At 40.6% G+C, this 27,472-nt stretch overlaps 2 protein-coding genes and 1 long non-coding RNA gene across 3 annotated transcripts; all 3 read left to right on the top strand.

The window, feature by feature from the left end:
* Nucleotides 1–1,281: 1,281 nt before the first annotated feature.
* On the top strand, nt 1,282–26,867 carry LOC125885504 (uncharacterized). The gene is made up of 6 exons (XM_049571078.1): nt 1,282–1,343; nt 4,694–4,915; nt 6,319–6,660; nt 6,991–7,339; nt 26,342–26,399; nt 26,503–26,867. The coding sequence occupies exons 1-6, from the start codon at nt 1,286–1,288 to the stop codon at nt 26,695–26,697; spliced, it is 1,224 nt and encodes a 407-aa protein (XP_049427035.1). The 5' UTR covers nt 1,282–1,285; the 3' UTR covers nt 26,698–26,867.
* On the top strand, nt 8,664–20,327 carry LOC125885502 (sialoadhesin-like). The gene is made up of 9 exons (XM_049571076.1): nt 8,664–8,807; nt 8,988–9,287; nt 16,102–16,335; nt 16,478–16,570; nt 17,114–17,305; nt 18,316–18,399; nt 19,118–19,487; nt 19,592–19,649; nt 19,898–20,327. Exons 1-9 carry the CDS (start codon nt 8,753–8,755, stop codon nt 20,090–20,092), a joined length of 1,581 nt encoding a protein of 526 aa, XP_049427033.1. The 5' UTR covers nt 8,664–8,752; the 3' UTR covers nt 20,093–20,327.
* Nucleotides 21,715–22,552, top strand: LOC125885506 (uncharacterized). Its single transcript, XR_007448912.1, has 3 exons — nt 21,715–21,878; nt 22,031–22,135; nt 22,428–22,552. It is a non-coding gene; the product is annotated as an uncharacterized LOC125885506 (long non-coding RNA).
* Nucleotides 26,868–27,472: the final 605 nt, after the last annotated feature.

The following is a 27,472-nucleotide window of genomic DNA, read 5'->3' as shown; positions in this document are numbered from 1 at the left end:
GCTTGTTTAAGGTGGGGTGGGTGGGGAAGTGATATTATACAGCCATAAAAGGGGAAGGAAGTTGAGTTTCAAAGCTGCATGCTGAGGTAAACTCTCAAATGCCAACAGTACAGTCTGTCCTCTCTGGTCTTCACACAGTAAAAGTCACCTGCTTGTGGATTTGACCACTTTTTCATGATTACTTTTTGGATGAGCTTGTTTGAATAGTTTAAAAAGCAATATTCTGATTAGAAGCTGAAGGACTACAAAAGCCATGTTTTTGGAAGAAGCTGGATGTGTGTTTATGGGTTTCATCCTGTACGTCTCAGGTATGAATAACTGTTTGTGCTTTCATACAAAAAGATAATTAAGTGTAAATAGTACATGTGAGAAAGATAACTTGAAACTGAAAGAACGATGAACATAAAATATCAATTATTCATATAATCAGTTATACTTTGGTATAAATCTGTCCTGATGTTTGCTTCTGTTAAAGGTATTTATGGACAGGCAAACAGCATCTGTGCCTTAAAAGGTACATCAGTGGATCTGCCCTGCTCAGCTGAACATGGCACTTCGATCAGCAAATGGTACACTGTACACTGGGATGGCTCCAAGTATGTACAGTATGAACTCTCCGCAGATGGAAATCATTTAACGTACCACATGTCTGAAGAGCCAACTCTAATGATCAATGATCTCAGTGAAGGTGATGAAAACAAATACTGCTGCAGAGAGAATGCAAACAACCCACAACGCTGCTGGTCCATGAGCATCGAACTTCATGTTGCAGGTAAAGTGGCTGCAAGTATTTCAGTACTTTAATTCTAACATCAGTATATAAAGTCTTGTCTCATACATCATCGTCTCAGACCTGCAGGTGAAGGTGATTCCCACCACAGAGGGACAGACAGTAACACTGATATGCAGCACCAGCTGTCCTCTGACTGAAAACCCTGCAGTCTACATCTGGTACAAGAACAGAGAGTTCCTCTATGAGGACTGGTCTCCCTGGTACCACCAGCTGGTCAGCAGTGAGGAAGCAGTCACATACTCCTGTGCTATCAAAGGCTACGAGCATCTCAGAGCTCCTGAAGTCTCAGTGGGTGAGTGACAACGATTAGCTCCTCATCATGTTACTCGATCTGTTCATACATTCAAGAAGAATTATATTATTCAGGCAGTGGAACCTAAATTATAAAGCTTTTGAAGAGCTGTGTTCACCATTAAAAATAATGTATCACATTCTTTTTGTCCAGATTCTGTCACATCGACCTGCTTTAATGTGACCTATGCTGAAGGGACAATGTGTTCTTATAAGCAGTCATCAGAGGATGAGCCCTGCTCCATCACATATCCCAAAGGTGAAGTTTTACCAAACCTTGACAAACAAAAACACAAACACGCCTCACACCTCTAATGCCTTTACAGTCAGGTTTTCACTGAAGAGATTAGTGGCATTAGCAGGCAGGTTTACAGTGTCATATCTTTGCTGTCTTGAAAAAGAAATCTAGGGCCAGTTGTTCAAAGGTAATCTGATTGGATATTGGTTATTGGATTGGATCAAATCTTGAAAATGGGTTGTTCAAAAGGGAAAGAAGGATTCTGAAATCGGATTAGATCACGGAATCCAATCCTAGTTTTAATCTGGATCAAACCTTCAGTTTGTGTTGTTCAAAGCGTTTCAGTAGGATTTGGATAACTTTGATCCAAAAAAACAGGATTATCCTGATCCCAACAGGGGGTAGGATTTCAAGGTGGATTTCAGGAAGAAAATGTACTAAAACTTTAAATTTGGTCAAATAATACATTTGTATCATTTAGTGTATATACTTTTATTTATATTTTGCACTTGACTTGTTTAACCGTTACAGTGATAAAGTAAATAAAGTAGACATAGGCTACCAAATAAGACTTTCAGTATAGTAAAGTCAAAATAAAATAAAAATGATCTTGTGAAAACAATGAAACCGTGAAACAATCCCCCCAAACAGATTTCAATAACAAACAAAAATATATTAAATGTTTCTGTCATCACTGTATATTCATTTAAAAGAAACAATCATCCGAGATGAAACTGTCAAAAATAATGTCATCCCACAATTGCAACAATTGCATCCCTGACTACACATCCAGTCAGTCCCTCATTCTGACAGAACGCCAGAGGTTGGTCTGGTTCTTCAGCAGGCTCAGGTGCATCATAAACACCATCACAGAGAGGGACATCACGCCTGGTAGCGATGTTGTGCAGGACAATACACGCAAGTATTATGTTGCATGCTCCCTGTGGTTCCACTCACAAGTAGTTAAGGCGTGCAAAGCGTCTCTTCGGAACTCCATTAAACGCTCAATTGCACATCTTGTTTTGCAATGAGCAGTGTGGAAGCGTGCCTGAGCAGGTGTGGTTGCTGCAAGAAAAGGAGTCATCAGCCATGGTAGGAGTGGATAGGCACTGTCTCCTAATATTATGCCATCCGGTCAGTTGGTTTGGAGCTCTCTGTATAAAGCACTCTCTCTCAGGATACGTGCATCATGAACAGAGCCAGGCCACTTCACGACACAGTTTGTGATGATGAGGTCAGCGTCGCCCACGAGTTGGATGTTGATGCTGCGCCTCCCCTTTCGGTTGATGTACTCCCAATCCCTCTCATGAGGTGCTTGGATATGCACATGAGTGCAGTCAATAACCCCAATAGTATTGGGCATGTTCCCCAAAAGAAAAAACTTGTGCTTGGTCTGGGCAATCTGGTCGTCCTTTGGAAGTGAAACAAATTGATTGACCAGGCTGGCCAATACATCACTCACAGTTGATTTGTCCACTCCCATATTGTCACCAACAACTTGGTAGAAAGTCCCAGATGCATAGAAGCGCAGACCAATGAGGACCTGTTCTTCCACAGATAGACTGTGACTCCTTCGGGTTCTCTGTTGAAGCTTTGGCCTGACAAGGTCTGCAATGTACTTAATATCAGCATTCCCAAAGCGAAAGCGAGCATACAGTTCTTCAGTGGTGTATTGCTCCAGTGGTTTTGCACGCTCAACATATACCCTTTGACGGTATCCGCCTTCCACCAAAATGGTGGTAGCGATGGACAATATCTGCCATGTCAGTGCCTCTCTCTGAGAAAGGCTGAATATAAGATGGCTGTCAAATACCCACCCACTCATTAACTGATGTGCTTTGGCTTGTGTTCAATTAAATCAATCATGCCCAAGGCCTATAAACACTATGTTCACTACAACAGATGAGGTGGAACCATGGACTCAAAAGGATTTCACTGTTGCAGAAACCCATGCACTGCTGGAGGGTGTCAAGTGCAATTATGCCTCAATAGTAGGAAGCTCTGTTGCAAGTGGAATGGTGACTAACAAGACATTTGGGTTGAAATCACCCAGAATGTTAATGCAATGGGGTCTGGCCAGAAGAGGACCTTGGAGCAAGTTAAATTCATATGGAAGAATCTGAGGGCCAGAGCAACAAAGGACCTTGCTGAAGCAAAAAACCACCCAAACGGGCAACAAACCCTTTAAGAAAGGTGAATACACGGTTGTGGTTCTGGACATTATTGGAGGTGAGAACTCTAAAGCTCTGCACGGGATTCAAGGTGTTGTAGGGGATGGTGAGCCTAAGAGTTTGTAGAGGAAAGTGAGCCAGTTCCTCCTAATGCAGAGGAAACATTCATTCTGGATCTCAGCACTATTTCTGAAGAACAACCTGGATCCTCACTGGTAGAGCCAGCAGTCACAGGAGCTGAGAAAAGAGGCTTGAAGCGTCCTTTGCCAAATAATAATGATGATGCCTATGAATTACTTCTCAAACAAGAAACTGAAAGAGCAAAAGCACAGATACTCCTGGCAGAGGAACAAATCAAGCTGACCAAACTGCAGCAAACCAAAGTGAAACTTCAGATCCGCCTCCTAAAAGCATGGCTTGAAAATGCTGGTCTCTCCTCCTCAGATGAGGAAGAACCCTGAACATTCTTTATTTTGTAACTATTGGACATTTAGCCTTTTTATTTAAGATGTTTTCAAAATATCCACAATGTATTTGTTAAGGTATATTTGTTTTGTATTGTTGTGGCTCAGATGAGGGGTCATAAAAGAAATTATGAATGGAAATGGATGTTTGTTATTTTTGTGTTTTGTCTCAAAATAAAAAACACTTACAGTGACCCCATGTTGGCTCTTCTACCTGTTGTTCTTTACAAAGCTTTAGCCCACATTGTGATATGTTGTCCCATTCAGAGCACTGGTAATCCGGATTTGGTAATCTTGAAAACTGTATCTGGATCAGGTTGATCCAATCCAATGTTGCTTTGAAAAACCAGCATAAAAGTAAGACGGATTACCTGATCCTGGGTAGCAAAAAATGGGATTTCCAAATCCGGGTAATTTTGATCCAGATTAAATGTTTTGAACAACTGGCCCCTATTGCTACATCCTCAATGACAAACTGAGCTCAGCTCTGCTAAAACTTGTATCACCATAGAATAACAGATTTTGTACTGACAGGGGTTCAAGAGTTCATATTCAGCAATGTCAGTGATTCATTAAGTGCTACACTTAAATATGTCACAGTGACTGATGAAAATGAACTTGTCATCTCTCAACATACTTTTTGAGCATTTATTCAACTATTCATGTCACTTATTCACTTATATACTTGACGTGCACAGGTGAACTAATGAAAAATGTATCTGTCATCTCCCAACAGAGGTTCATATTCAAAGGACTCCTGTGGATGAACCAGGCCGTGTCAGACTGACCTGTAGCACCAGCTGTCCTCTGGTTAACTCCCAAACTGCCTATAGGTGGTACCGAGGTGCATACTCATACAGACACACTAAGAGTCAACATTTTTCAGTTCCTCGTTTCTCTGGTACAAAATTATCCTGTGCTGTAAAAGGCCTCGAGGATCTGCGCTCTGCTGAAGTCTGTGAGTACCAAACAACTTATGGTGCATTATAATATGGGACTGGGACAAAAAGTAAGATAATCTAAAAATTGTTAAAGCATTAGAGGAGGTGGACAAAATAGCAGAAACACCTACTAATATAATGTGGTAGCTAATAATAGAATGATAATAATAAAAAGTATAGTTAATAGTTTTGCTTTAATCACAATCTGTGCTGTGCAATACACAACAGTGACATTATACTTAAGAAAATGTATTTAAAGGAACAGTGTGTATGATTTAGGAGGATTCAGTGGCATCTATTGGTGAGGATTGCAGATTGCAACCAAGCAGCAACCTCCAAGGCTGAAAAAGGAAGCCAAAGTGGAAGTGCCAAAAACTGCAGTTCAATAAATGGCCACTTGAGGCTGGCTCCAAAACAGACCCCCGTGTTGAAATGGCCAACTTTACAATAGAAATAAACATGTTCACAGCCTGGTACAAAAAAACCCCATTTTGGTCTCTAAAGCTTATTTCAACATTCATGTCAACTGTACAGGGAGTGCTGTTTTTATGACTCACCCATTTCATTTTATTAAGGCCCAAAGTTATGAATAATTAAGGGCGGGGCTGCTTGAGTGACAGGCTGTCTACAAGCCGTTTCTGAATTCTGTAAGTCACATCCACCCCTCGCTCCTCCACAGCTCCACCCTCTCATCAATATATGGTCACTTCTGGCTCCAAAAAAACAAGATGACAATGACCAAAATGCCGTGCTCGAAGCTTCAAAACAGCAGTCCACAGGGTTCCTTAAGATTCCTGCAATGTTCATTGTTCAGGAGGTTTTTATCAGGAGCTGAATTATCCGCATAGATCTCTTCGTCTCCAAAACAAACAGACCAGGTGATTTAAACCGGTAAAAACACTGAATGAAGCAGTTTCACTTTTAAAAATAAGTGCTTTTTTTCTGACACTTTCTTTGCAGAGGAGCTGCTAACTACAGTAACCGATGCAAAATGCGAAAATGCAAATGGCCTTATCTAGAGTTAGTGTTTGGTGTGTCCATTCCGGGCTACTGTAGAAACATAGTGGCGCAACATGGCAATCTCTGTGGATGAGGATCTGCTGCCTGATAGAAATGACTCATTCTTGGGTTACGAAGACAAACTTATTTTCCAGTGATTATACACCAAAGAAACAAACTTATTTTACTACTATATTCCATTTCTGTTTATATATCCCTCTAAACCCTACACACTGGACTTTTAAGAATTGAATTTTTGTGAATGAATAGTTTTCTGTTAACTCTCAAAAAAATTGTCCAAAAAACTAACAAAACAATATCCAAGCTAAAATGTCAACACATCTTATAAAATCTTCCATGGCCATATACTTAAACAGACACCTCTGATGCCTTTGACGAGTCCTTCATGATCTTATTTCAGGTCCTGATGATAAGAACTGCTGGAGTGTGAATTATGTCAACAGGAGAATCTGCGCTCTGGAAGGTTCTTCAGTGAACATTACAAGTAAATATTCCCATCCCAAAAACCAGAAGCCACAGTCCAAATTATGGTTCAGAATAAAGAGAAGTAGTGAGGAGGAGGATGAAGAGCTGATTGAGGCTGCAGGTCGTGTGTGGTATCATGACAACAAAAGGAACGTCCACACCCTGAGAATCAAAAACCTAAAGGAGAATGACTCAGCAGAATACAGATTCAGACAACAGCAATATGACAACAGATGGAAACAACCTGCCTTTCCTGGAGTAACTGTGATCGTCACAGGTAACTCTTATCATGTATTTCTTAACACAAATGTGTTTATCCCTCACAGCTCATCACTAGCAGCACTCAGCTGACTTAAGTCAAGAGAACTAATGCTCAATCAAAAATACAGATTATTTCATGCTCGCTCATGTTCAGTGTGGAAGCTGTGGAAGTTATTGTGTGTGTACTTTGGTGTCATGTTTGTACTTTCCACTACAGTCTTAAAATGCGTCATCCCTGCATTTTAGGACTGCATGGATATACTGGATACTGGAAAACATATGAATGAGGATTTGTTAAGTGACAGTATCTCTATTTTACAGTTAGTGACCAATGTAACTCTTCCAGGTCTGAAAGTGAAGTTTACTCCTTCTGCAGTGGTGACAGAGGACCAGAGAGTCACACTGACCTGCAGTACCAGCTGTCCTCTCACTGACAACACAAACTACATTTGGTTCCTCAACAGTCGACCTCTGACCCTGACAGAGAACCAAACCAAACACCTGGTGCTAGACCCAGCCAGCAGTCAGCATGCAGGAAACTACTCCTGTGGTATCAAAACCCAGAGAGACATCACGTCCCCTGAAGAGACTCTCACTGTCCAGAGTAAAGCAGGAAAATGGACACCAGCAGCAGCTGCAGGAGTCTGTGCTGCTCTCCTGCTTTTAATACCCCTCACTGTCTTCTTGTGGATTAGGTGAGTGACACTCTGCCTTGTTTTAGAGCAAGAGCGTTCAATCTCCCATCTGAAATACCTCATCATTTATATCCTCATTTGTTTAACTAACTAGAAGAAAGAAGACTTCCAGTCAATCTCCTCCAACTGAAACATCAGACAACATAGAGCAGGTAAAGATTAGAATTTAGCTTCATTAGGAAAAACATGCATAAAAGGCACACAAACATTTCAGTGCAACATAATGTGATGTAATTTGTCTTGTCTCCTCATTAGATAAACTCTGGTTCCCTGTATGACGAAATCTCCGCTCAACCAACAGAGCAGGATGAGCTTCACTACAGCAGAGGCCACTTCTCCAGGAACCAGACGGATCCTCTCTACTCCACAGTCCAGCGACGTCCCGACAACAGGAGCATGTGCACTATGCTGTTGTCAACTTTAGACAAAGCAGGATCCCTGCATGAACGTTTATTATCATTACAAAGGCTTCAGACTTTGTGACCTTGCTCACAGACAAGTAGCAGTTAAACAAGTCTTAAAAACACTCAAAAACAAACTGACACATTGCAACTGTTACAAGTACCAACCCTCACCTCCCATAATCTAGAATTTTCTCTGTCTAATAAGCTGAGAGCAGGGGGATCAACTAAACTGTAGATAAGAGATCTTTGGTCTTCACACACATTTCCCATGAACGACATCACATCATCACAGACTGGAAAAAAAAAAACAACGAGCACACAACCCACAGGCGTGTTGAGAACATGTGGCCACATGTAGCTATCTCCCACTGAGAGTATGACACTAAGTAGTGTCGGCGATAACGTAATGCTTGTACTCAGCAGTGTGGATCGTCTACCCTTTAAATTTATATCACACATATACACAGATGATACTGTATAGAATATGCAAATAAATTGCTGCTTATGGACATGTTCTGTAGTGTATTAAAAGAGTGTGGATGTCGAGTCTGCAGCTTTCCTCTTTATGTGTTTCACTCAAAAACCACAAAACAACCAGATAACACTATCCTCTGATCACCTCTCTTCCTGCAGCTCAACACACACACTTAACTTTTGCATGTTGCATAAAGAGCTAACACATTAAGTAACAATTTTAAAAAGAAATAACTACAAGAAGAGACAGAATCAAGAGATGATATTGTGTTAAATAAAAAAAATCCAGATTCAATTATGATACCATGTAAAAGCTGCGGAACATGACGTCTTCACCTGCGGTTTTCTTTTACTGAGAAAAAAAAATCACCTCAACTTGAAGGAAGTTTTGAAGTCAGAGCTGCGTGCAATCACCCACCCTCATATTAACCAACAGTCCTCTCCAGCGTTTAGGTTGTACGCAAAGTGCTGCAGATTTTATACACTTTTTGATTTAATGACCTTTCTGCTGAGGGACTGAAGGACTACAACGGTCATGTTGTCAGCAGAAGCTGGATGTGTGTTTGTGGGATTTATCCTGTATATCTCAGGTATGAATGCTTGTTTATCTTTAAAATGATAATTAAATATTTAAGAAATGTTTGACTGAGGTCATGAGTCAAATTGGAAGAAATGGTTCATTTACTGCTGAAGAAAAAAAAATCTGAAATAAAGACTGATTAACAGAAAATCAGCTTTTCAAATGTTATCAATCTGTCTTTTTCTTAAAGGGGCTCAGGGACGAGAAAACAGCATCTGTGCCTTAAAAGGTACATCAGTGTATCTAAACTGCTCAGCTAAACGTGGCACTTCAAGCAACAAATGGTACACTGTGCGCTGGAATGACTTCGCGTATACACAGAATGAACTCTCTGGAGATGGATATAGTGTATCATACAACATGTCTGAAAAAAGACCAACTTTAAAAATCAATGATGTGAGAGAGAGTGATGCAAACAAATACTGCTGCAGAGAGACGGCTGACAACCCACAACTCTGCTGGCGCAACAGCACTGGGCTCCGTGTTACAGGTACAGTGGCCGCCCGTTATTTATCACTTTAAGACAATAATCAGCATATAAACATGTCATTATTCTCCCAGACCTGCAGGTGAAGGTGATTCCCACCACAGAGGGACAGACAGTCACACTGATATGCAACACCAGCTGTCCTCTGACTGAAAACCCTGCAGTCTACATCTGGTACAAGAACAACGAGTTCCTCTATGAGGACTGGTCTCCCTGGTACCACCAGCTGGTCAGCAGTGAGGAAGCAGTCACATACTCCTGTGCTATCAAAGGCTACGAGCATCTCAGAGCTCCTGAAGTCTCAGTGGGTGAGTGACAACATTTAGCTCCTCATCATGTTACTCGATCTGTTCATACATTCAAGAAGAATTATATTATTCAGGCAGTGGAACCTAAATTATAAAGCTTTTGAAGAGCTGTGTTCACCATTAAAGATAATGTATCTATTCTTTTTGTCCAGATTCTGTCACATCGACCTGCTTTAATGTGACCTATGTTGAAGGGACAATATGTTCTTATAAGGAGTCATCAGAGGATGAGCCCTGCTCCATCACATATCCCAAAGGTGAAGTTTTACTGAGCTCAGCTCTGCTAAAACTTGTATCACCATAGTATAACAGATTTTGTACTGACAGGGGTTCAAGAGTTCATATTCAACAATGTCAATGATTCATTAAGTTCTACACTTAAATATGTCACAGTGACTGATGAAAATGAACTTGTCATCTCTCAACATATTCTGTTTTGTTGAATTAACTACTTTTTGAGCATTTATTCAACTATTCATGTCACTTATTCACTTATATACTTGACGTGCACAGGTGAACTAATGAAAAATGTATCTGTCATCTCCCAACAGAGGTTCATATTCAAAGGACTCCTGCGGATGAACCAGGCCGTGTCAGACTGACCTGTAGCACCAGCTGTCCTCTGGTTAACTCCCAAACTGCCTATAGGTGGTACCGAGGTGCATACTCATACAGACACACTAAGAGTCAACATTTTTCAGTACCTCGTTCCTCTGGTACAAAATTATCCTGTGCTGTAAAAGGCCTCGAGGATCTGCGCTCTGCTGAAGTCTGTGAGTACCAAACAACTTATGGTGCATTATAATATGGGACTGGGACAAAAAGTAAGATAATCCGAAAAATGTTAAAGCATCAGAGGAGGTGGACAAAATAGCAGAAACACCTTCCAATATAATGTGGTAGCTAATAATAGAATGATAATAAAAAGTATAGTTAATAGTTTTGCTTTAATCACAATCTGTGCTGTGCAATACACAACAGTGACATTATACTGAAGAAAATGTATTTAAAGGAACAGTGTGTATGATTTAGGAGGATTCAGTGGCATCTATTGGTGAGGATTGCAGATTGCAACCAAGCAGCAACCTCCAAGGCTGAAAAAGGAAGCCAAAGTGGAAGTGCCAAAAACTGCAGTTCAATAAATGGCCACTTGAAGCTGGCTCCAAAACAGACCCCCGTGTTGAAATGGCCAACTTTACCGCAGAAATAAACATGTTCACAGCCTGGTACAAAAACCCCATTTTGGTCTCTAAAGCTTATTTCAACATTCATGTCAACTGTACAGGGAGTGCTGTTTTTATGACTCACCCATTTCATTTTATTAAGGCCCAAAGTTATGAATAATTAAGGGCGGGGCTGCTTGAGTGACAGGCTGTCTACAAGCCGTTTCTGAATTCTGTAAGTCACATCCACCCCTCGCTCCTCCACAGCTCCACCCTCTCGTCAATATATGGTCACTACTGGCTCCCAAAAAAAAAACAAGATGACAATGACCAAAATGCCGTGCTCGAAGCTTCAAAACAGCAGTTCACAGGGTTCCTTTGGATTCCTTCAATGTTCATTGTTCAGGAGGTTTTTATCAGGAGCTGAATTATCCGCATAGATCTCTTCGTCTCCAAAACAAACAGACCAGGTGATTTAAACCGGTAAAAACACTGAATGAAGCAGTTTCACTTTTAAAAATAAGTGTTTTTCTGACACTTTCTTTGCAGAGGAGCTGCTAACTACAGTAACCGACGCGAAATGCAAAAAATGCAAATGGCCCTATCTAGAGTCTAGGGTTGTAGTCAACCAAAGAAAATCTTGGTCGACTAAAGTCATACATAATCTTCAACTAATCGATTAGTCGTGGGGAAAAAAAAAATCTGCACGTTATTTTTACTTCTGTGGTGGTGTGTCTGTGTCACTCTGCAGTACACCTCCAAAACACTAGTCGACTGTGTTAAGTGCTGTAAAGTTTAGTTCAAATCAAGCTTTATGTATATAGTTGATTCAAAACACACATTAAACATGGCTTAATGGAGACAATTTCAAACACAAATACGCAAATTGGCTTCACTATAAATCGCAGAACTGACAGACAAACACTTGTCTTTATCTGGACACATTTCCCCCACCAATACAACATGCTAACGTTATCAGTACAAGTCTATGGCATTTTACATTGTGTAAATTAGCCTAGTGTCTAGTGATCTTTTCCTCTTCTCATATAAAACCAGTGACAACAGCAACATTTAACAAAGATAACGGCACATAGTTTGGCTCCATTACAACTCACAACATTCACCAACAAACAACGGTCTTATACTAAACACGTTTTCCAAGCAAATACAACATGCTAATGTTATTAGCGCCAGCCTATGGCATTTTACATAGTAAACATTAGCCTAGCGACGAGCTGGGAATTCCTCTGTTCACATGAAGCCAGGATAAATCCCGAAGTATAAATCCCTGAAGGACAAATCACACACAAGACTTGAAATGCTAATTTAGGGGAGGCTTTACTGTCTCCACAATTTATTGTTACTTATCTGTGAAATACAAGTAAATACAAGCTTTGTTTCCACTGAGGGAAATGATTTCAGTATACAGAAACAGACAGGAGGTCTGCATCACCGCGACGCTGAGCGTGAGAGTGGGCGAGTTCAACTTTCTGTCAACAACGGGGGTGTTTGAAAACACCCCCATTTTCACAGGTAACTTAGCCTGTCCCCCTGCCGCAGGAAATAATGGATTAATCCTGGAAAGCTGTTGATGTGGCACTTTTCTCCTTATGAAAGTAACACGGCAATTATTCGACCAGTGAGAATTTGGTCGGACGAGAGCATAGCGGCCAAATAATCGACTAGTCGACCAGGAGACTACAGCCCTACTAGGTTTGTCTGCTCTGGGCTACTGTAGAAACATAGTGGCGCAACATGGCCATCTCTGTGGATGAGGATCTGCTGCCTGATATAAATGACTCATTCTTGGGTTACGAAGACAAACTTATTTTCCAGTGATTATACACCAAAGAAACAAACTTATTTTATTACTATATCCATTTCTGTTTATATATCCCTCTAAACCCTACACACTGGACTTTTCAGAATTTTTGTGAATGAATAGTTTTCTGTTAACTCACAAAAAAAAAATGTACAAAAAAACCCCAATATCCAAGCTAAAATATCAGTGCATCTTATAAAATCTTCCATGGCCATATACTTAAACAGACACCTCTGATGCCTTTGACGAGTCCTTCATCATCTTATTTCAGGTCCTGATGATAAGAACTGCTGGAGTGTGAATTATGTCAACAGGAGAATCTGCGCTCTGGAAGGTTCTTCAGTGAACATTACAAGTAAATATTCCCATCCCAAAAACCAGAAGCCACAGTCCAAATTATGGTTCAGAATAAAGAGAAGTAGTGAGGAGGAGGATGAAGAGCTGATTGAGGCTGCAGGTCGTGTGTGGTATCATGACAACAAAAGGAACGTCCACACCCTGAGAATCAAAAACCTAAAGGAGAATGACTCAGCAGAATACAGATTCAGACAACAGCAATATGACAACAGATGGAAACAACCTGCCTTTCCTGGAGTAACTGTGATCGTCACAGGTAACTCTTATCATGTATTTCTTAACACAAAGGTGTTTATCCCTCACAGCTCCTCACTAGCAGCACTCAGCTGACTTAAGTCAAGAGAACTAATGCTCAATCAAAAATACAGATTATTTCATGCTCGCTCATGTTCAGTGTGGAAGCTGTGGAAGTTACTGTGTGTGTACTTTGGTGTCATGTTTGTACTTTCCACTACAGTCTTAAAATGCGTCATCCCTGCATTTTAGGACTGCATGGATGTTTTAGCAGATACTGGAAATGAATGAGGACTTGTGGGGCGTCGGTGGCTTAGTAGTAGAGCAGGCGCCCCATATGTACAAGGCTGTTGCCGCAGCGGCCCGGGTTCGACTCCAGCCTGTGGCCCTTTGCTGCATGTCACTCCCTCTCTCTCCCCTTTCACGCTTACCTGTCCTATCAAATAAAGGCTAAAAATGCCCCAAAAATATCTTTAAAAAAAAAAAAAAAATGAATGAGGACTTGTTAAGTGACAGTATCTCTATTTTACAGTTAGTGACCAATGTAACTCTTCCAGGTCTGAAAGTGAAGTTTACTCCTTCTGCAGTGGTGACAGAGGACCAGAGAGTCACACTGACCTGCAGTACCAGCTGTCCTCTCACTGACAACACAAACTACATTTGGTTCCTCAACAGTCGACCTCTGACCCTGACAGAGACCCAAACCAAACACCTGGTGCTAGACCCAACCAGCAGTCAGCATGCAGGAAACTACTCCTGTGGTATCAAAACCCAGAGAGACATCACGTCCCCTGAAGAGACTCTCACTGTCCAGAGTAAAGCAGGAAAATGGACACCAGCAGCAGCTGCAGGAGTCTGTGCTGCTCTCCTCCTTTTAATACCCCTCACTGTCTTCTTGTGGATTAGGTGAGTGACACTGTGCCTTGTTTTAGAGCAAGAGCGTTCAATCTCCCATCTGAAATACCTCATCATTTATATCCTCATTTGTTTAACTAACTAGAAGACAGAAGACTTCCAGTCAATCTCCTCCAACTGAAACGTCAGACAACATAGAGCAGGTAAAGATTAGAATTTAGCTTCATTAGGAAAAACATGCATAAAAGGCACACAAACATTTCAGTGCAACATAATGTGATGTAATTTGTCTTGTCTCCTCATTAGATAAACTCTGGTTCCCTGTATGACGAAATCTCCGCTCAACCAACAGAGCAGGATGAGCTTCACTATAGCAGAGGCCACTTCTCCAGGAACCAGACGGATCCTCTCTACTCCACAGTCCAGCGACGTCCGCCCCGACAACAGGAGCATGTGCACTATGCTGTTGTCAACTTTAGACAAAGCAGGATCCCTGCATGAACGTTTATTATCATTACAAAGGCTTCAGACTTTGTGACCTTGCTCTCACAGACAAGTAGCAGTTAAACAAGTCTTAAAAACACTCAAAAACAAACTGACACATTGCAACTGTTACAAGTACCAACCCTCACCTCCCATAATCTAGAATTTTCTCTGTCTAATAAGCTGAGAGCAGGGGGATCAACTAAGCTGTAGATAAGAGATCTTTGGTCTTCACACACATTTCCCATGAACGACATCACATCATCACAGACTGGAAAAAAAACAACAACGAGCACACAACCCACAGGCGTGTTGAGAACATGTGGCCACATGTAGCTATCTCCCACTGAGAGTATGACACTAAGTAGTGTCGGCGATAACGTAATGCTTGTACTCAGCAGTGTGGATCGTCTACCCTTTAAATTTATATCACACATATACACAGATGATACTGTATAGAATATGCAAATAAATTGCTGCTTATGGACATGTTCTGTAGTGTATTAAAAGAGTGTGGATGTCGAGTCTACAGCTTTCCTCTTTATGTGTTTCACTCAAAAACCACAAAACAACCAGATAACACTATCCTCTGATCACCTCTCTTTCTGCAGCTCAACACATGCACTTAACTTTTGCATGTTGCATAAAGAGCTAACACATTAAGTAACAATTTTAAAAAGAAATAACTACAAGAAGAGACAGAATCAAGAGATGATATTGTGTTAAATAAAAAAAATCCAGATTCAATTATGATACCATGTAAAAACAGCGGAACATGACGTCTTCACCTGCGGTTTCCTTTTACTGAGAAAAAAAAATCACCTCAACTTGAAGGAAGTGAAGTTTTGAAGTCAGAGCTGCGTGCAATCACCCACCCTCATATTAACCAACAGTCCTCTCCAGCGTTTAGGTTGTACACAAAGTGCTGCAGATTTTATACACTTTTTGATTTAATTACCTCTCTGCTGAGGAACTGAAGGACTACAACGGTCATGTTGTCGGCAGAAGCTGGATGTGTGTTTGTGGGATTTATCCTGTATATCTCAGGTATGAATGCTTGTTTATCTTTAAAATGATAATTAAATATTTAAGAAATGTTTGACTGAGGTCATGAGTCAAATTGGAAGAAATGGTTCATTTACTGCTGAAGAAAAAAAAATCTGAAATAAGACTGATTAACAGAAAATCAGCTTTTCAAATGTTATCAATCTGTCTTTTTCTTAAAGGGGCTCAGGGACGAGAAAACAGCATCTGTGCCTTAAAAGGTACATCAGTGTATCTGCCCTGCTCAGCTAAGCGTGGCACTTCAAGCAACAAATGGTACACTGTCGCGCTGGAATGACCACAGGTATATTCAGAATGAACTCTCTGCAGATGGATATAGTGTATCATACAACATGTCTGAAAAAGACCAACTTTAAAAATCAATGATGTGAGAGAAGTGATGCAAACAAATACTGCTGCAGAGAGACGCTGAACAACACAGAACTCTGCTGGCGCCACAACACTGAGCTCCATGTTGCAGGTACAGTGGCCAGTAATTTATCACTTTAAGACAACATCAGCATATAAACATTCATTATTCATCATCTCAGACCTGCAGGTGAAGGTGATTCCCACCACAGAGGGACAGACAGTCACACTGATATGCAGCACCAGCTGTCCTCTGACTGAAAACCCTGCAGCCTACATCTGGTACAAGAACAGAGAGTTCCTCTATCAGGACTGGTCTCCCTGGTACCACCAGCTGGTCAGCAGTGAGGAAGCAGTCACATACTCCTGTGCTATCAAAGGCTACGAGCATCTCAGAGCTCCTAAAGTCTCAGTGGGTGAGTGACAATGATTAGCATCTTATCATGTTACGCAACATGTTGTTAAACATGTCACAATTTCAAGAACAACTGATTCAGGGTAGAACTTATGACAGACTATAACCCATAAAAATACTGAATCTCATTTCTTTCTGTCCAGATTCTGTCACATCGACCTGCTTTACTGTGACCTATGCTGGAGGGAGGATGTGTTCTGATAGGCAGACACCCTGCTCCATCACATATCCCAGAGGTCAAGTTTCCTCAAACATTTACAAACCTCTCACTCTCAGACCCTTATTCGTTTTTCACAGTTGAGATGTATTTTACAATTGGTCATTTATTTTGTGTTGACACTGTCATATCTTTGTGTTTTGTTTTCTAATTTTTACTTATTTAACTTCAAAGTCTCCACATTCTGTTTTACTGCACAGATAATGCTTTGAGAGTTTATATTTATATGTAGTTTGTATTATTGTTGTTGTTGATGCTGTTGTTTCTGTTGTCATTATCAAGTGCCAGTCACATTACATCACAGCCATCCACTGTAGCACTTTAACTCACTGAACTTTAATATGTTATTCTATCCATCAGGCAGAGGACAGGTTTTTTATGGTATTCATTTATTATTTGTCTGTCCTGTGTCCTCTTTTATGTTATGCTGCTGGGACAAATGAATTTCCCCCCAGAAAAATAAAGTCTACCTTACCTTACCTTAACATTTGATGTAATTTATATAATCACTAATTTATGTAATTCAACATGGTACAAATTGAACTTTATCACCTTCCAACAGAAGTAAAAGTTCAAAGGAATTCTACATCTGCAACCTGTACCACCAGCTGTCCTGTGACCAACTCTAAACCTGCCGATAGGTTGAACCAGAAGACAAAATCACACTCTGAGAGTCAACAGCAGAGAGAGTCCAGCTCTGCTCAAAGCTTCTACTGTGCTGTGAAAGACCTCGAGGATCTGCTGTCTGAATTCTGTGAGTACGAGCCTTTTAACATGCTGTGAGGTCTGTTTGAAAAAAGTGCATTGATGTCATAAATCTCAAAAACTAGGAGAAATATGATGATCTGAATCATGTTGCAGCATCATAGGGGTGGATAAAACAAAGACTTTTAATGTTAAGTCTAATGCAGTAACCCTGAAGTAGTTCTGTGTATCCATCCAGAATTAAACTACAATTACCACCCTGCAGTAGTATACCTCCACACACCTGTCAAGTTTTTCTTACAGTTTATGTCAATGTCTGAAAACATGGAAGCTTTTCACGCATTTTCTCGACATCACAGAAGACAATGAGCACAGTTTGAATGTGGGCAACCAAGATCAGTGTCACCAGTTCAGTATCTGACCAAATGCTTCCCCTTCTGTTCCCTGAGATGTGACAGTATTGGCCAGACAAGTGATTTATGCAGAATATTATGATTGATAAATTCCCTTAAGGCACTCTATAGATATCATGCTGATGAGAATGAGATAGACAAGGTCACAGTGAACTTGACCTTTGACCATCAAAATTAATCAGTTCATCACTGAGACCAAGTGGACATTTGTGCCAAATTTGAAGAAATTCACAAGAACATAAAGCCTCCAGCCACGGCTATCGCCAGGTTCGTGGGTATCGAAAAGGAAAATTTGTTTTTCTCTTTTCTTGTGTGTCAAATCACCAATGATATTGCACTGATAAAATGGCCACTAGATGTCCTTGTTGACTGAGAGCATGTCAAATCAGTCAGCAGTCAGTCGGAGGACAGGAGCAGTGTCTCATCATAAATCTGTGAGCGAGAAATAATTGCCTTAAAACATTTATCTTTGACCACTAAACAGAAAAACAGAAATAAGACTTTTTTGTTCTGATTTCCTTTTTATAAGATTATCAACCTCAAGATGAAAACAGGAAACCCCACAATAAATTTCCATTTTTAATGAGTAATAATATTTGACCCTAAACATGGATTTTAAAATACGACTTTTTCATCTATATTTCAGGTACTGAAGATAATAACTGCACGAGTGTGAATTATGTCACAAGGAGAATCTGTGCTCTGCCAGGCTCTTCAGTGAACATTACAAGTAAATATTCTCATCCTAAGAACTACCAGTATACCAAGTCAAAATCATGGTTTAAAATAAATACAAATGGGAAGGAAAACCTGTAGAGCTCTGGCTGAGGCTGATGATACACGTCATGTGAAGTTTTATGACAACATGAAGAATCAGCACATCCTGAGAATCAATAACCTGGAGAAGGATGACTCAGCAGAATACACATTCAGACTCAAACGACCTAATGGAGAATGGAAAGAGTCTGACTTTTCTGGAGTAACGCTGGTTGTCACAGGTAATTCTGGAGAATAAATACAATGCTGATGGTGCCAGTGTTATCGTAAAGGTTTGTCAAAAAAAAAAAGGACCCACAATCACTGATTGTTTACAGCTTTTTGTTTTGTTTGTTTTTCTTGTTGGGATGTGCACATGAACTGCTGACTGTTTTTGAAACCCAAAGTCTTAAGTTCAGTTTTGTTGACACCTGCTGCACTTTTCAGTAGCAGGTTTCCAGCACTTTAAGGCTGGCTGATGTTTCATGGACCAAAGTGCAGGAGGCCCAAGCTGCTCTCCATGTGGCATTACATTGTTCTTACTTTTAACTTTCACTTCTATGATCTTTGCCTCAGTAATGTAGCTTTAGTTGCCTAATTTTAAGTAACATTAATTACCTTTCAAAACAGGCAGAACAGAAAACATACGAGTTACTTTATTGTTGATGTTTTCATGTTAAATCCTGTTTCAGGCCTGAGAGTGAGGGTGCATCCTGCAGAGGTGACAGAGGGCCAAAATGTCACTCTGAGCTGCATTACCAGCTGTCCTCTGCCTCACAACACAACCTACATCTGGTACCTGAACAGTCGACCCCTGACCAAGCCAAGAAAGCACAACAAGACACTGATACTCCGTTCAGTCAGCAGTCGGCAGGCAGGAAGCTACTCCTGTGCTGTTGAAGGTGGCATTACATCTGGTGAAAAAACTCTCACTGTCCAAAATGTTACACAGAAACAAACACCAGCAGCAGCAGCAGCAGCAGCAGCAGCAGCAACCGCCACACGAGTCTGTATTGTTCTCCTGGTTACCATACTTCTTGTTGTTATCTTCCTTTGGATTAGGTGAGCAACACTGTGTTGTGCTGCACAACAATTATACTCCACTCTTAATCTGAAATTGCTTCTAGACATATATGTTTATACTTTTTTTTTCCTTCAATAACCAGAAAGAAGAGGATTTCAGGTCAGTCTCCTGAAACTCAAGCAATGGACAACACAGAGCAGGTAAAGATCAGACATTTCTTCTTCTTGCAAAACATTTTAGTCTTCATCGTAGGATTTAAAACTCTTGACTGCAATCATTATTCTGACTAAGGCTGTTAGGTCTTTAAGTGTTACTCCTGCCAATTAATACCCACTGTGTAGTGTTGTATTTAAATACTGCTAACCCCCCAAATGTCATCAGTCCAGTTGTCAGTACAGAGGTTACATGTGCTATGTAGCTGATATTGTTCATCTTGTCTCCTCATCAGCTAAACCCTGGTCATGAGTATAAAAACATGTCAGCTCAACCAACAGAGCAGGAGGAGCTTCACTGCAGCAGAGTCCACTTCTCTATGACCCAGCCAGAAACTCTTGACCTCCCCATCCAACCACATCAGCCCGAACAACAGGAGCATGTTGCTCATGCTACTGTCAACTTCAGTTCCAACACGGCCTCTGAGTGAGCATCTCTTTACATAACTGATTCAGGATCTACTCAGTGGCCTTACTCATCTTGATCAGTGGCACAATTTTCAACAACCTGACTTTCACAGTTCAAGCCCTCTAGTCTCCACCAATATTTCACTTCACTCCATGTCTCACAGAATTCCCCAAAAGTCTCAAACACATATAACACTGTAAGAAAGATTTATAAACAGATTCATGATGTAAAGGTGAAAAGGCAGCAGATTATGTTCTTCACTGGTCCTCTCACTGCTGAATCATTTGTAATGAACTTTTATGGCAGGTTAAGTCGCCTCTCAAGGGCTGATATGCTGTACAGATGACTTGATATTATGTCTTAAATACATTGAGCAACAGTGTTACCAGACCACAATGCAATGCTGAAATGTGGGTGGCTCTGTCATGTAAGCTTATTGACACATTTTGGGGGTTTTTCCTGGTGTACTGATGTTGCATTGCTTTCTGTTTTATTTGCAGCTGTAAAAAACTTTTGTAAAAATAATTTTGCCCTCAGAAACATGTTTTACCCTGCATTAACTGAAGTGTATTAAAAGATGACAGACATTACATTTGTGTCTTGGTGCTCATTTTTCAAATACTGTCCAACAAAGACAACTTCACATCTCTCCACTCCCACTCTGGTCCCCATGACATCTTTGTAATGATATAATTTCATTATATCATATATTGATATCGATATACAGCAGTTAAACACTGCTACATGAGCAAATACATGTGAATAACTGATAAAAATAACAATAATAACTGTGATACAATTATTCATGTTAAAATATGACTGAAAATAAGATTCTTTGCCAAAGATCTCTTTTTACTGAGAAGAAAAATGAGGAATAAAGCGACTTCTTGGTGTCAAAGCTACATGCAGTTTGTCTGACAGCACATTAATCAACAGTTCATTCTGTCTCTGTCGTTGATTTTGACCATTTCTTTTTATTGTTTATGTTAAAAACATTTTTAAAAACGCAGCAGTTGCGATAAAGCCAATACATTATATAATCAACTCTCTGATTGGAGGATGAAGACTGAAACAGCCATGTTGTTGGCAGAAGCTGGATGTGTGTTTATGGCTTTTATCTTGTGCACTTCAGGTATGAATGACTGTTTTTTCACTGTACATAGTAACTGGGCTGAAAACTGATGTTTGCTGATGAAATCTTGTGTTAAAGGGGTTCAGGGACGAGAAAACAGCATCTGTGCCTTAAAAGGTTCATCAGTGGATCTGCCCTGCTCAGCTGAACGTCCCACTTCAGGAAATAAATGGTACACTGTCGAGAAGGGAGACTACGGGTATATTCAGAAAGAGGTCTCTCTCTGGATGGAAATCGTCTGAAAATAGTCATCCAACTCTGACGATCAATGATCTGACAGAGAGTGATGCAACAAATACTGCTGCAGAGACACGAATGACAACCCACAACGCTGCTGGTGCGACAACACTGAGCTCCATGTTGCAGGTACAGCTGCCAGTAATTTATCACTTTAAGACCAACATCAGCACATGATATCACATTTTATACATCATCATCTCAGACCTGCAGGTGAAGGTGATTCCCACCACAGAGGGACAGGCAGTAACACTGATATGTAGCACCAGCTGTCCTCTGACTGAAAACCCTGCAGTCTACATCTGGTACAAGAACAGAGAGTTCCTCTATCAGGACTGGTCTCCCTGGTACCACCAGCTGGTCAGCAGTGAGGAAGCAGTCACATACTCCTGTGCTATCAAAGGCTACGAGCATCTCAGAGCTCCTGAAGTCTCAGTGGGTGAGTGACAACATTTAGCTCCTCATCATGTTACTCGATCTGTTCATACATTCAAGAAGAATTATATTATTCAGGCAGTGGAACCTAAATTATAAAGCTTTTGAAGAGCTGTGTTCACCATTAAAGATAATGTATCTATTCTTTTTGTCCAGATTCTGTCACATCGACCTGCTTTAATGTGACCTATGCTGAAGGGACAATATGTTCTTATAAGCAGTCATCAGAGGATGAGCCCTGCTCCATCACATATCCCAAAGGTGAAGTTTTACTGAGTTCAGCTCTGCTAAAACTTGTATCACCATAGTATAACAGATTTTGTACTGACAGGGGTTCAAGAGTTCATATTCAACAATGTCAATGATTCATTAAGTTCTACACTTAAATATGTCACAGTGATTGATGAAAATGAACTTGTCATCTCTCAACATATTGTTTTGTTGAATTAACTACTTTTTGAGCATTTATTCAACTATTCATGTCACTTATTCACTTATATACTTGACGTGCACAGGTGAACTAATGAAAAATGTATCTGTCATCTCCCAACAGAGGTTCATATTCAAAGGACTCCTGCGGATGAACCAGGCCGTGTCAGACTGACCTGTAGCACCAGCTGTCCTCTGGTTAACTCCCAAACTGCCTATAGGTGGTACCGAGGTGCATACTCATACAGACACACTAGAGTCAACATTTTCAGTACCTCGTTCCTCTGGTACAAAATTATCCTGTGCTGTAAAAGGCCTCGAGGATCTGCGCTCTGCTGAAGTCTGTGAGTACCAAACAACTTATGGTGCATTATAATATGGGACTGGGACAAAAAAGTAAGATAATCCGAAAAATGTTAAAGCATCAGAGGAGGTGGACAAAATAGCAGAAACACCTTCCAATATAATGTGGTAGCTAATAATAGAATGATAATAAAAAGTATAGTTAATAGTTTTGCTTTAATCACAATCTGTGCTGTGCAATACACAACAGTGACATTATACTTAAGAAAATGTATTTAAAGGAACAGTGTGTATGATTTAGGAGGATTCAGTGGCATCTATTGGTGAGGATTGCAGATTGCAACCAAGCAGCAACCTCAAGGCTGAAAAGCCAAAGTGGAAGTGCCAAAACTGCAGTTCAATAAATGGCCACTTGAAGCTGGCTCCAAAACAGACCCCGTGTTGAAATGGCCAACTTTACATGAAATAAACATGTTCACAGCCTGGTACAAAAACCCCATTTTGGTCTCTAAAGCTTATTTCAACATTCATGTCAACTGTACAGGGAGTGCTGTTTTATGACTCACCCATTTCATTTTATTAAGGCCCAAAGTTATGAATAAGTGACAGGCTGTCTACAAGCCGTTTCTGAATTCTGTAAGTCACATCCACCCCTCGCTCCTCCACAGCTCCACCCTCTCGTCAATATATGGTCACTACTGGCTCCAAAAAAAAAAAACAAGATGACAATGACCAAAATGCCGTGCTCGAAGCTTCAAAACAGCAGTCCACAGGGTTCCTTTGGATTCCTTCAATGTTCATTGTTCAGGAGGTTTTTATCAGGAGCTGAATTATCCGCATAGATCTCTTCGTCTCCAAAACAAACAGACCAGGTGATTTAAACCGGTAAAAACACTGAATGAAGCAGTTTCACTTTTTATAATAAGTGTTTTCTGACACTTTCTTTGCAGAGGAGCTGCTAACTACAGTAACAGCTTGAAATGCAAAAATGCAAATGGCCCTATCTAGAGTCTAGGGTTGTAGTCAACCAAAGAAAATCTTGGTCGACTAAAGTCATACATAATCTTCAACGAATCGCTGAGTCGTGGGGAAAAAAAAAATCTGCACGTTATTTTTACTTCTGTGGTGGTGTGTCTGTGTCACTCTGCAGTACACCTCCAAAACACTAGTCGACTGTGTTAAGTGCTGTAAAGTTTAGTTCAAATCAAGCTTTATGTATATAGTTGATTCAAAACACACATTAAACATGGCTTAATGGAGACAATTTCAAACACAAATACGCAAATTGGCTTCACTATAAATCGCAGAACTGACAGACAAACACTTGTCTTTATCTGGACACATTTCCCCCACCAATACAACATGCTAACGTTATCAGTACAAGTCTATGGCATTTTACATTGTGTAAATTAGCCTAGTGTCTAGTGATCTTTTCCTCTTCTCATATAAAACCAGTGACAACAGCAACATTTAACAAAGATAACGGCACATAGTTTGGCTCCATTACAACTCACAGCATTCACCAACAAACAACGGCAAATACAACATGCTAATGTTGTGGCGCCAGCCTATGGCATTTACATAGTAAACATTAGCCTAGCGAGCTGGGAATTCCTCTGTTCACATGAAGCCAGGATAAATCCCGAAGTATAAATCCCTGAAGGACAAATCACACACAAGACTTGAAATGCTAATTTAGGGGAGGCTTTACTGTCTCCACAATTTATTGTTACTTATCTGTGAAATACAAGTAAATACAAGCTTTGTTTCCACTGAGGGAAATGATTTCAGTATACAGAAACAGACAGGAGGTCTGCATCACCGCGACGCTGAGCGTGAGAGTGGGCGAGTTCAACTTTCTGTCATGTTTGAAAACAATTTTCACAGGTAACTTAGCCTGTCCCCTGCAGGAAATAATGGATTAATCCTGGAAAGCTGTTGATGTGGCACTTTTCTTATAAAGTAACACGGCAATTATTCGACCAATGAGAATTTGGTCGGACGAGCATGGCCAAATAATCGACTAGTCGACCAGGAGACTACAGCCCTACTGGTTTGTCTGCTCTGGGCTACTGTAGAAACATAGTGGCGCAACATGGCCATCTCTGTGGATGAGGATCTGCTGCCTGATATAAATGACTCATTCTGGGTTACGAAGACAAACTTATTTTCCAGTGATTATACACCAAAGAAACAAACTTATTTTATTACTATATCCATTTCTGTTTATATATCCTCTAAACCCTACACACTGGACTTTTCAGAATTTTGTGAATGAATAGTTTTCTGTTAACTCACAAAAAAATGTATAAAAAACCCCAATATCAAGCTAAAATATCAGTGCATCTTATAAAATCTTCCATGGCCATATATACTTAAACAGACACCTCTGATGCCTTTGACGAGTCCTTCATCATCTTATTTCAGGTCCTGATGATAAGAACTGCTGGAGTGTGAATTATGTCAACAGGAGAATCTGCGCTCTGGAAGGTTCTTCAGTGAACATTACAAGTAAATATTCCCATCCCAAAAACCAGAAGCCACAGTCCAAATTATGGTTCAGAATAAAGAGAGTAGTGAGGAGGAGGATGATGAAGAGCTGATTGAGGCTGCAGGTCGTGTGTGGTATCATGACAACAAAGAACGTCCACACCCTGAGAATCAAAACCTAAAGGAGAATGACTCAGCAGAATACAGATTCAGACAACAGCAATATGACAACAGATGGAAACAACCTGCCTTTCCTGGAGTAACTGTGATCGTCACAGGTAACTCTTATCATGTATTTCTTAACACAAAGGTGTTTATCCCTCACAGCTCCTCACTAGCAGCACTCAGCTGACTTAAGTCAAGAGAACTAATGCTCAATCAACAATACAGATTATTTCATGCTCGCTCATGTTCAGTGTGGAAGCTGTGGAAGTTACTGTGTGTACTTTGGTGTCATTTTTGTACTTTCCACTACAGTCTTAAAATCGTCATCCCTGCATTTTAGGACTGCATGGATGTTTTAGCAGATACTGGAAATGAATGAGGACTTGTGGGGCGTCGGTGGCTTAGTAGTGAGCAGGCGCCCCATATGTACAAGGCTGTTTGCCAGCGGCCCGGTTCGACTCCAGCCTGGGGCCCTTGGCTGCATGTCACTCCCCCTCTCTCTCCCCCTTCACGCTTACCTGTCCTATCAAATAAAGGCTAAAAAGGCCCCAAAAAATATCTTTAAAAAAAAATGAATGAGGACTTGTTAAGTGACAGTATCTCTATTTTACAGTTAGTGACCAATGTAACTCTTCCAGGTCTGAAAGTGAAGTTTACTCCTTCTGCAGTGGTGACAGAGGACCAGAGAGTCACACTGACCTGCAGTACCAGCTGTCCTCTCACTGACAACACAAACTACATTTGGTTCCTCAACAGTCGACCTCTGACCCTGACAGAGACCAAACCAAACACCTGGTGCTAGACCCAGCCAGCAGTCAGCATGCAGGAAACTACTCCTGTGGTATCAAAACCCAGAGAGACATCACGTCCCCTGAAGAGACTCTCACTGTCCAGAGTAAAGCAGGAAAATGGACACCAGCAGCAGCTGCAGGAGTCTGTGCTGCTCTCCTCCTTTTAATACCCCTCACTGTCTTCTTGTGGATTAGGTGAGTGACACTGTGCCTTGTTTTAGAGCAAGAGCGTTCAATATCCCATCTGAAATACCTCATCATTTATATCCTCATTTGTTTAACTAACTAGAAGAAAGAAGACTTCCAGTCAATCTCCTCCAACTGAAACGTCAGACAACATAGAGCAGGTAAAGATTAGAATTTAGCTTCATTAGGAAAAACATGCATAAAAGGCACACAAACATTTCAGTGCAACATAATGTGATGTAATTTGTCTTGTCTCCTCATTAGATAAACTCTGGTTCCCTGTATGACGAAATCTCCGCTCAACCAACAGAGCAGGATGAGCTTCACTACAGCAGAGGCCACTTCTCCAGGAACCAGACGGATCCTCTCTACTCCACAGTCCAGCGACGTCCGCCCCGACAACAGGAGCATGTGCACTATGCTGTTGTCAACTTTAGACAAAGCAGGATCCCTGCATGAACGTTTATTATCATTACAAAGGCTTCAGACTTTGTGACCTTGCTCTCACAGACAAGTAGCAGTTAAACAAGTCTTAAAAACACTCAAAAACAAACTGACACATTGCAACTGTTACAAGTACCAACCCTCACCTCCCATAATCTAGAATTTTCTCTGTCTAATAAGCTGAGAGCAGGGGATCAACTAAGCTGTAGATAAGAGATCTTTGGTCTTCACACACATTTCCCATGAGCGACATCACATCATCACAGACTGGAAAAAAACAACGAGCACACAACCCACAGGCGTGTTGAGAACATGTGGCCACATGTAGCTATCTCCCACTGAGAGTATGACACTAAGTAGTGTCGGCGATAACGTAATGCTTGTACTCAGCAGTGTGGATCGTCTACCTTTTAAATTCATATCACACATATACACAGATGATACTGTATAGAATATGCAAATAAATTGCTGCTTATGGACATGTTCTGTAGTGTATTAAAAGAGTGTGGATGTCGAGTCTACAGCTTTCCTCTTTATGTGTTTAACTCAAAAACCACAAAACAACCAGATAACACTATCCTCTGATCACCTCTCTTCCTGCAGCTCAACACACACACTTAACTTTTGCATGTTGCATAAAGAGCTAACACATTAAGTAACAATTTTAAAAAGAAATAACTACAAGAAGAGACAGAATCAAGAGATGATATTGTGTTAAATTAAAAAAATCCACATTCAATTATGATACCATGTAAAAACAGCGGAACATGACGTCTTCACCTGCGGTTTC

The sequence above is a fragment of the Epinephelus fuscoguttatus genome, linkage group LG3 (genome assembly GCF_011397635.1).
Source record: "Epinephelus fuscoguttatus linkage group LG3, E.fuscoguttatus.final_Chr_v1".
Lineage (NCBI taxonomy): Eukaryota > Metazoa > Chordata > Actinopteri > Perciformes > Serranidae > Epinephelus > Epinephelus fuscoguttatus.
The sequence above is the reverse complement of the archived record's forward strand: the minus strand, read 5'-3'. Positions and strand labels throughout refer to the sequence as shown.